This window comes from Ursus maritimus, unplaced genomic scaffold, assembly GCF_017311325.1.
Source record: "Ursus maritimus isolate PB19 unplaced genomic scaffold, ASM1731132v1 scaffold_1, whole genome shotgun sequence".
NCBI classification, from domain to species: Eukaryota; Metazoa; Chordata; class Mammalia; order Carnivora; family Ursidae; genus Ursus; species Ursus maritimus.
Genome location: NW_024423343.1, coordinates 72318227 through 72328019, shown reverse-complemented (window position 1 = coordinate 72328019; position 9793 = coordinate 72318227). Strand labels below are relative to the sequence as shown.

The following is a 9793-nucleotide window of genomic DNA, read 5'->3' as shown; positions in this document are numbered from 1 at the left end:
CTCTCTGCTTATTAGTGTGAGGCTTTGGTTGGACAGAAGTTGTGAAAATAAAAGGAAATGGCAAGCCCCATCTTTTCAAGAAAGCCAGGAAATTGGATATTTTGTTTATTATTTAATCCCTTTTGTGACCACCCACTTTTGCCCCTCAGAGTTACCTGCAGAGAAACGTATCTGGTTAAAATAACCTTAAATTATCACCGAACCTGCCTTCTCTCTTTTTCTCCCACAAGCAAAACCTGTCTTTAAAAAAAGGAGGGGGAAGGGAAGCAAAGTAAAAACAACAACCTAAGAACTCTCATGGCAATTGACTGGTAATTTCTACCTTTGCCTTTTAAAAAACGGTAACACTCTACATTTCCGTGCTCCGGAAGCCATCTGTAACTCACTAGGATCGGCGAAAAAGATGGTCCCCACCCATCTTGCGCTACGAATTCACCGCGGACCTGAAGCGAATCAGGCAGGACTTCGACTGCCCAAGGACCAGGACGTTGAGCAGAAGGAAGCTCAGACCTTAAGCTGGCATCTACACCTTTACTTGCTTTCTTTGCTAAAAGTTGGTTCTGGGTGGAATCCTGGAGGCTATGGTATAACTTACTTGTACCAGACCCAGGATCTGACAAATGGCGATTTTATGATTTATCTGAAAAACTTTAAAGAAGGAGATATTATACTAAAAGTGCAAAGTGTACTTCATCACTATCCACTGAAGGAGGACAACAAAAAGTTGTAAGAAACTCCTCTACTGAGATCTGCTGTATGCCAAGACCACCGACCCAAGGCCCAAAGGACCCGAAATGCTTGGCCCTTCTTCCAAGACCCTTTGCAACAGTAATAAGTAGAGGAATTGGAAAAATCAGAGATGATGTACAACACACTTCAAATCCATATTAACTTCCTGAGTCTTAGAGAGACTCCCTAAACATTCTGCAAGACAAAAACTTGACAGGACTTCGAAACTTGCAAAAGTTCAAAAGCTATCTCGTCTCCTAAACTTCTCTTCTGAAAGATGCAATTACTAGCAAAATTAATGAAAGAGTTAAGATATTCTCAATTGATTCTGATAAATGCAAGTTGCCACACTCAAAAATTCTGGTTGAGGAAATATATTGTACTGAATCTTCTGGATAATTAGTTCAATTCCCCAGGTTCTTTTGCTGGAATAGATCTAAGCTGTCTGTTTGAAACTCAAATGTTGAATAAGTGACCTATCCTAAATCAATCTCCAACTCTATTGTATATTGCTGTTTAGTCATCATTTTTTCCTGATCCAGAAAGAAGACAAAATTCTGTTCATTTACATAGTTTATTGTTGTAAACATTAAAATTGTCTTTCTCAAAGAAAGAATTTATCAGAAAAAAAAAATCAGCGTCTCTAACTGTCATACACCATAGAAAAAAAGGCAGTGACTCATATCATGTGCCATACTGGAAATATACAAAGAAAAATACTACAGGATATGGCAATATTAAAATTCTTACTCAAACATAAAATAATATATTAACTGACAATTTTAGACATTAAAAAAAAACAAAAAAAATTCAAAGTGCTCAGTAATTTCCAGGGAGTTATGTATATTATAAGCACTCTGGAAACAGTCAAAAGCTGCTGCATGCAAGTTTTGTTTAGCTTTAGACAACAAAATAATCAAGATATAAACTTTCTTTTATCAACATCAACGGTACATACAACACTTACAAACAAGGAATGTTGGACGGTGTTACAAACACTATGTGTCCCTTTTGCCAGGATTTTCGGATGTGTAATACTTGTGCCCACCTATTTTACAATTGAGAAAATGTTTAAGCTCAGATAACTACCAATCTTTATAAAATCTAACAGACTACATAGTGTCTGAAATACTATTTATATAATATAGACATTACTGAAATAGCAAGTGCCTATAACATTTTCAACCTAGAATCAACATGCTTGTCCCTTTTTTGTGTAGTTCTTTTTTTCTTTTTTCTTTTTTTTGCAAACACACTTATCTTTTAGAATTTGTAATATGTATTCATAAATAGGCACAAAATAATTTAAAAAGCCAAACTGCATTGGGTAAATTTACAAGCCTTTCCCTTCTTCAACTCATGCCACCCACGCAACATTTAGTTTTACTATATATTACAGCTTTCTTTACAGCAGAAAACTTTGAAGTCTTTTAAAGGGCAATACTTGTGGGTCCCCTTACAATGTGTGAGTGAGTGTGAGTGTGTGTGTGTGTGTGTGTATTACATTTGTCTTAACTGCGACAACCAAACATGGCCAAACATTTCCCATCATACATTAGGAATCTTTCTTCTGAACAATAAACTGATTTTTAAACTGATAATAAAAAGTTTATACCACTGTATTGTGTGTAGTCCGTGTTCTAAATCCAGGATGCCCCGGAGCCAAAATGCCCTTTCAGGTTCTGCCTGCAGGTTAGGAAATAGCAACAGTTTTTGTTGTTTTGTTTTGTTTTTGTTTTTTTCTTTAGGGATCAAGGGACTGGGGTTTTATGGAGGGGGTAGGGGCCAACTAGAGCTGTGGCAGCTCCTGGGGATATCTCTGCCTTGTGACTTGCCCCCTCTGGATAGTTTCAGGTTTCTTTCCAGTTCCTTTGAAGTGCATGGGAGGAGGTCTTAGAAAGGTAAAGTGTCCAGGAAAAGTTTGTCAATTATTGCTGGCGGTGGTACCAAGTCTTCTAGTTTCAGGTAGAAAATACGCTGTAGCCCCTGTGTGCAAAGAGTACGGAGTTCTGGGAGCTTCCCCAACAGTTTGGACAAATAGTTGGGGCGGTTCAACCCCCCATTATTGAAAGTCACATGGTCTTTGAGACAATTTACAATCTTGTTTTGCAGTTCTTCCACTCTCTTGGGTTCCTTGAGCCCGTGTCTCTCTGCAGAAAACACAATCAGAAACAAAAGAGGAACACACAAAGCAAGTTAGCTAGCTGGCAGGAGCAGGGAGGATCAGTGGAAAGGGAAAACCGGGACAAATCCTGCTGGGCAGTTTTGGAGATGTGCCCTGAACTTGAGGTACTGACCTGTGACCATAGCCAGGGCAGCAATGCAGGAGAAGGCAGAAATGTCGATGTTCATATTCTGCAAGTTGGAGGAGAATTCAACAATGGAATCAATCCATTCCCCAAAGCCACGAACGCATTGCAACCTGTGCAAGACCACCCCATTGCAAAAGATGAGTTTACCCTCCACTGGGTTGGACCTGCAATTAATACCAAAGAGAGAGAGGGGAGAAAAAGAGAGAGAGAAAAGCTAAACAACTAATTACTTGAAGAGCAATAAATGAGGGATTTAAGAGGTACCTAATTACGGAAGAGTTAATAAAATGTAGACCAGTAGACCTTGAAAGGGTTTAATTTCATAACAATCAAGAACGCCCCCTATCCCACTTCCATTCCATTCATCCAAGGCTCACTCCTTCCCTTCTCTTCCTTTGTCTACTATCTTTTCCTTCTTCTTTCCCTCTTCCATTTTCCTCATCTGTCCTTTTCTCTTTCCCCCTTTTATTTCCCTTTTCCTCTTTCTTTCCCTTCTTGATTCCTCTCTTCCTCCTTTCCCAGCCTCCCTGGATTGCCTCCTCCATTACCTGTACGCTAATCGAAGCACAAACAGTTCTAAAAAAGCTGATTCAAAAAGCAGGTCTTGGTCGGCTTTGGGCAGGTCAGCGAAGCCTGGGATCTTCTCAGCCCAGCCCCTGATGATCTCCATGGAGCCAGTCAGGAGATCATAGAACTGCTGGATATGCTGGGTGTCATCTCCACTCATCTGATAGTCAGGGTTCGCCTGGAACTGGAATTTCATTTTAAAAAGCACTTAATGAGGTTCTCTAAAATATATAACCCGTGAAATTGCTAACCCCGCTTCTAGTAGGGGAGCCAGGTTTTTATAACAATTAAACCTCTCTCTGACCAGTAAGGAAATTAGATGTTCCGGGGCAATTAATTCAATTAGGGATGGTGCTATGAGGTCGCCGCTTTAAATATGTAAATTACCATTTCCATACAGACTAAATACAGTGCCATCCAGCTCTGGGAAACGTTCACTCTTATCTCCACAAAACAATTGACACGTTAGTATTCATGCCAGTCCCAGAGTGGGTCTCGAGCAGAGACGCCCTTTGCAAATCTTAATAAAATTGCAGTGGCTTCTCGGTTTGCCCAACATACTTCCTCCAATTAAAGTCCACACATTTCTTACAGCTGGGGTAAAAAAGGAATCCGACCACTTGATTCCCCACCCTATTGCCATTCCTTGTACCTTTCTCTTTCCCTTTCCCGACCCCCAAGCAGGCGTCCCCCACCCTCACAGTGCCATAGAGGATGAGGATTAAAGCATCTGTATGGAACATTGGGGATAAAATCCAAGTGGGGGGCATTTTGCACAGCCTGTTTTGGGCATTAGTGTGCGAGTGTATGTATGTATGATGGCAGTGAGAAGGAGGGCTCCTAGAGATGTGATCACTGTGGCCTTCTTTTCTCTGTCTGTCCTCTTGTCTACAGCCCCAGCAACATGGTTTGTTTGTCGCTCTGTCTGTCTCCTGTGGCTCTGCTCAGAGCTGTAAAGCCACAGCCTTGCTTGAATCTGGGGGTTAGTGGTGGGTGTGGGAAGGGGTCCTGCCCATCTGTCTGTTTGTCCACATGCTACCCCCGCCAGCTTCTTACCCTGGAATAGTCCAGGCTGGTCATAGCCGGGTTGGAGTCGACATGGGCCCTGACGAGGGCACTGATCAGACTCACCGGGGGCGAGGGGGGAGAGGGCTCCTGTGGGCTCTTCGGTTTCGAGGGCAAACGACCTCTCCGGCCTTTTAAACTGTCCGTGCGAACCACTGCAAAGGAATAAATGGGTTAGCGTCGCTCCCCCTAGCGGGACCCAGCTGCCGCCTGGGCCCCTCCCGGGGGGAGGCCGCAGCCACAGGGCGCCGGCCGGGCTGCGCAAGGTCCCACTGCTTGTAAAGCCTTCACTGACGAGAAGCATTAAAAAAAAAAAAAAAAAGTGGGGTTGTTTTATGTCTTCTTCCAAATGGGTCATATAGTTGAAGGCGAGAAGGGCCTGGCTGATTTCTCCAGGGCAGGATGGGCAAGCCAGGCAGCTGCGGGGTCAGCGAGGCCGGACGTGGATGGGGTGGGGAGGGGGGGCACGGCGCTGGGAAGTGGAAAATGGGACTGGGATAGGAGCGGCAGTTTCCCGCGGGCGCAGACGGGGGAGTGGGCTGCTTGTCCCGACCTACCTTCTTTGACCATCCCAACAGCCAGGCACTTCTGAAATCGGCAGTACTGACAGCGATTCCGGCGCCGCTTGTCCACTGGGCAGTTTTTATTTGCTAAACACACGTATTTTGCGTTTTTTTGTACCGTGCGCTGCAAAAGGAGACAATATAGACAGATTTTTTTTTCTTTTGAAAATCCAGCAACCCAGGAAATCCAGGAACAATTTCTGAACGGCTGGGATCTACACTCCTCCCCACAAACAAACACATACACACAACTCCTTTTTATTTTTTTTCCCCCTTTTCTTTTCTTTCTCTTTCTTTTCGTTTTCCTCCCCCAGGGCATTTAACAGGAGAAAATTGATAGCGTTAACATTTGAGCTAACCTTGCTGCTCCTTGCTGTGTTTTATATGCCAAGAGAAGGAGAAGGAGACGCTCAGTAAATACAAATCCGTGGGCATTCATATTATTTACATTCCTTGGAGACCTTCTCTATTTAAAATGATAAGATTATTCAATCAGGATGGCGAAATAAAGAGATCACTTAATTTGACCATAGGGAATTCTGTTCCACTTGGTTAGCTCAGACACGGTTCTCTGTCCTAACCAATTTCAATCTGAACAGAGAAGACAGCTCCTAGCACATGCAAATGACCCTCTTCCAACTCAGGCTCCTGCAACTTCGGGCTGGGGCCTGCCGGGGTTGGCTGCGTGCGGGGGGATGCGACCCCAGGTCTCCCGGTCTAGCTACTTCCCTTTCTCAAGCACTCAGAGGCCTCCGCCACAGGCCGCGGGCGGCCGCAGGGCAGCCTCCGCGGACCCCGGGAAATGGACGAACTAGGACTGGGCTGCCTGCACCAAGGCGGAGCGCGCACTCTGAGGCTCCCGGCTCTAGGGGGCCCCTACCTGCCTCCTCGGTGCCGGTCCTCGCTCACCTTAAAGAAACCTTTGCAGCCCTCACAGGTGCGCACGCCATAGTGTTGGCAGGCCGCGTTGTCGCCGCACACGGCGCACAGCCCCTCGTTGGAGGGGGAGCCCCGCGACGGCGGCGAGGGCACCTGCGTGTCCAGCAGCTGCGACGCGTGGCCGATCTGCAGGCCTGGGAAGCCCATGGACGCGGGCTTTCGGATGGGGTTGGGCACAGCGAAGGTCTGCCCGTCCACCACGTGGTGGCTGCCCGCCTGCTCCGGGTTCATAGGAACGTGCAGGGGCCCGTCGAAGCGCATCTGGCAGCTAGACACGGGGGTGCCGGGAGGCGATTGCTTAAATGAGAAGAGGGAGAGGCGAGAGACGGGCGTTTTCCTCTGCTCGATCATGTGCGTGGTGGCCACGTAGTTCTGATGGAAGTTGTGGAGAGAGCCTGGGTCGTCCCACATGGGACTGTGCTGCACTTGGAAGCCCGGGGTGGTGGGCGTCGGGGGCGAGGAGGGCTTGTAGTAAACCGACCCGGAGTGCGGCATCATCTCCTCGGACTGGGGGGGCAGGTGGCTGTGTTGCTGGTAGTTGTGCATCTGAATGTCTTCTACCTTAATGGAGGACTGCTGTCCGGACAGGGGCATTTGGTACAAGCAAGGTGGCTTGACGTCGTAGCCTGTGCTGTAGTTGTCCATAAAGGTACTGAAGCTGGGGAGAGAAGTGGTGGCAGTGATTTCAGTGTTGGTGAGGTCCATGCTAAACTTGACAAACTCTGGAGTTAAGAAATCGGAGCTGTATTCTCCCGAAGAGTGGTAACTGTAGCTCTGAGAAGCGGGGCTGGCTCCTTGAGGCGAGGACCCATACTGCGCCTGAACACAAGGCATGGCTGGAAATGAAACAGGGTAATATACACTCAGCCTGGTCAACTGAACACTTTCTCCCGGGCTCGGGTACACCTGGAGCTACACCGGCAGCCCGCGGCGGTCAGAAAGCATGTAGGGACGCGAGAGGAAGGGCGGAGAGCGCGAATGCTGCGGGGTCAAACAGTGCAGGGCATGGAACGGTTGGGCCAAGGAAGACCCAGAGCTAGAAAGCTTTTGAGGGTCTCTATTCCCGGATATTTCAAACGCCTCCCCCTTCACCCCCTCACACAGATAGTCCTGCTCATATGAGCCTTTCCTCTGAAGCTCGGGTTCAGCAAGCTCATTCTAGAAATGAGGTTGAATGGCACAATGAGAATGTTGTTCCCGATGATGATGATGATGGGCTGGGAAAACCTTAAGTTACAGAGTTTGCTGGGGAAGATTGTATTGCCCTGTTTCTTGATGTTCAGGGAACTCGGAGGAGGGAAAGAAAGAAATGAAGTTGCACTAACCTTCAGCCGAATTACAGGCGTTTTCGAGGAAATTAAAGGTGGACAGTGTCGTAATTCAACGAAGGACAAAGTTTCCAAGATTTTTAGAAAAGCAATGGGGAGTCCAGCCTGTTGGATCTCCTCCCTGAAATACAGACACAGGAAGCTTCAGAGTGACTTTCCCGACAGATTCAGTTGGGCGTCTGCAGGGTCACCAGGCAAGCCCTTCTATGCCCTCCTTGATTGTTTCATTGGAAATTAGTGCGTAGCCTTTATCAAAATTAGCAGTTAAAATGAATGTGTAAAGGAGATGACTGTAAGCAACACAAAATGCCACCCATTGCACTGTGTAAATCCGTGCAGAGAGAAGGTTCTGATGGAGCAAAGGTACTTCATGTTTATTATTTAATACTTATTTAATACTTATGGAGTAGAGGTGGGGGTGGGAGGGTAGTGTCGTTTCCATTTTAGTTTCATTCAGACCTAAATAAGAAGAAATTAGAGTTTAATAAAATATAGCATTGGAACCTTCTCCTGAATTTTTCTGTGGCGAAACTAGCTTTTCTTTCAGGAGGGGTAAAGAAAGTAGAAGTCAAAAATAAAATAAAAAATAATCTCTCCCTCCACACCTATGCGTTACAGAATGCTAGCAAGGCCTGGGCAGCCCTGAAGGCAATCTGAATGGAAGCATCTGGACTCCCTAAGTGTTTTTTTTGACAGAACACTGGGATTGAGGATACAGGTGAAAGTCATTCACTTCTCCAGGAAACTTGTCTTTCCACATCTTTAATGGCCAAGGGGTAGGAAGTGGAGACCCTACTTTTTCCAGGAGCATCTTAGGTCAATTGCAGAGGGAGGGAAACACTGCTTATCTGGTATTGGCACTACGGTTAGAAGCGCTTCCCAACATAGAAGCCAAACACCTTGCCTATACAGCCTTCCACAATCTGCCTACTTGCCGGCAGAATGAGGCATTCTTGGGTCCTAGTAATTTTCGGATGTTGCCACTTGGAAGGCATTCTAGAGCATAGGCATTCTTATTACTAATGAAAAAGAAAGCCAAACATCCACTCCTTCTGTTCTCCTCCCCCCTCCCCCATTATCTTGCTTCCTGGGGAGGAAGGTTAATCAGAAAAAACTAAAGAAAGGAGACCAATGACACCGACAGCCTTTGAGAGCTATATGCCCATATTGAATATTAACCTCCTAGTAACTTAGAGCTCCATAACCCTACTCTTTACTCTCTTCTCTGTCTCTCTGTCTCTCTCTCTCCCTCTCTGACGTATTCACATACACAAGCACAGCATGTGTCAAAACCAGAAATTTCAGGCAACTTAGTAATAGGACACTCTACCAACACCAACACCACCCCTTATTCAATAATACCCGGGAAACACTGGCACACAGGCCAGCCGCGGTGACACAGTTCCCAAGCAACACATAAACTGAAGAACTTTCTCCCTGTCACTTTGTGGGTAGCGTCCAGGCCCCTCGTATATACAGGACTTGGGAGTCTAGTTGTCCAATGGTCACAATCGATTCCACTCTAAGAGCAAACTTTGGGCACATATCCCCCGGGCAAGTCCACAGCTCCCCAAACTATGCAAGTCTCCCATCCACGTCCACCAATGAGGAGCCTGGAAGCCTGCGGGGAGCCAACTCCCCCCTAGTGCCAAAGCTGGAGTTCGGACAAATGACCGCCGCAGCCGCGCGCACCTATTCCCCATCCTCCGGCCCCACTCGCGCTCCGACCCTCTGGTGCCCACTTCGATAAAACCTGTACCACACATGTGGAAAGAAGAAACGTGCAAAAGAAGAAAGAAGGATAAAGGAACTCAAGCTGCACGGGCTGTACCTACTCACTTAGGAGTTCTCCGCGTCTCTCTTCATTCATTCAACTCAGCCGAAGTGTAGTTCCCTCTGGGAGTCCGGTAGCAGGGTCTGGGAGGGGTGGGCGAAAGGGGCGAAGGTAACCAAGTCGCCAGGAGCGGGGAGGGAGCAGGAGAAGGCGGCCGGCTGGGCAGGAGAGCAGGACCGCGGAGCCTAGCGCGAGCCGCCGGGCGGACTGGCCCTGGCCGCCAATGTGCCTTTGTTTATGTGGCTCGCGCTGCCGCTGCCAACATGCACCTAAAGTCTCCGCGCGTCAGCGCGCGTCAGCGGCCAGCCGCCCAATCGCCGCGCCGCCGCGCTCCCCGGACTCCTGGCCGGCTCTCGCTTTGGTATATTTCCGACCTGACGTCACGAGCAGGGCCGATTTTAAGGTGGGAACCGTTCTGGGTTCACCTTGGTCGCCAGCCTGGGTTTTTTTTTTTTT

At 47.3% G+C, this 9793-nt stretch overlaps 1 protein-coding gene across 6 annotated transcripts; it reads right to left on the bottom strand.

Annotated features, from left to right (window-relative positions):
- Positions 1 to 1293: 1293 nt before the first annotated feature.
- Positions 1294 to 9787, bottom strand: NR4A2 (nuclear receptor subfamily 4 group A member 2). 6 transcript variants are annotated; one of them, XM_040644783.1, is made up of 8 exons: positions 9335 to 9787; positions 7501 to 7624; positions 6146 to 7011; positions 5231 to 5360; positions 4665 to 4828; positions 3590 to 3792; positions 3027 to 3205; positions 1294 to 2879 (listed from the first exon to the last, which is right to left on the bottom strand). In XM_040644783.1, the coding sequence occupies exons 3-8, from the start codon at positions 7007 to 7009 to the stop codon at positions 2623 to 2625; spliced, it is 1797 nt and encodes a 598-aa protein (XP_040500717.1). In that variant the 5' UTR covers positions 7010 to 7011; positions 7501 to 7624; positions 9335 to 9787; the 3' UTR covers positions 1294 to 2622. The 6 variants fall into 6 exon arrangements, 5 of the variants coding, with proteins under 5 accessions (XP_040500717.1, XP_040500713.1, XP_040500708.1 ...); XM_040644779.1 differs by having other exon boundaries at positions 9339 to 9787; XM_040644774.1 differs by having other exon boundaries at positions 9343 to 9787.
- Positions 9788 to 9793: the final 6 nt, after the last annotated feature.

Excerpts from the sequence above, each read along its gene's own strand:
- NR4A2 (XM_040644769.1), bottom strand. The coding sequence starts at position 9,373 with ATGAATGAAGAGAGACGCGGAGAACTCCTAA. Across the intron at positions 3,793-4,664 it reads CCAGCCTGGACTATTCCAGG|TTCCAGGCGAACCCTGACTA; the intron begins GTAAGAAGCTGG and ends ATGAAATTCCAG. Across the intron at positions 3,206-3,589 it reads GTGCTTCGATTAGCGTACAG|GTCCAACCCAGTGGAGGGTA; the intron begins GTAATGGAGGAG and ends TATTAATTGCAG.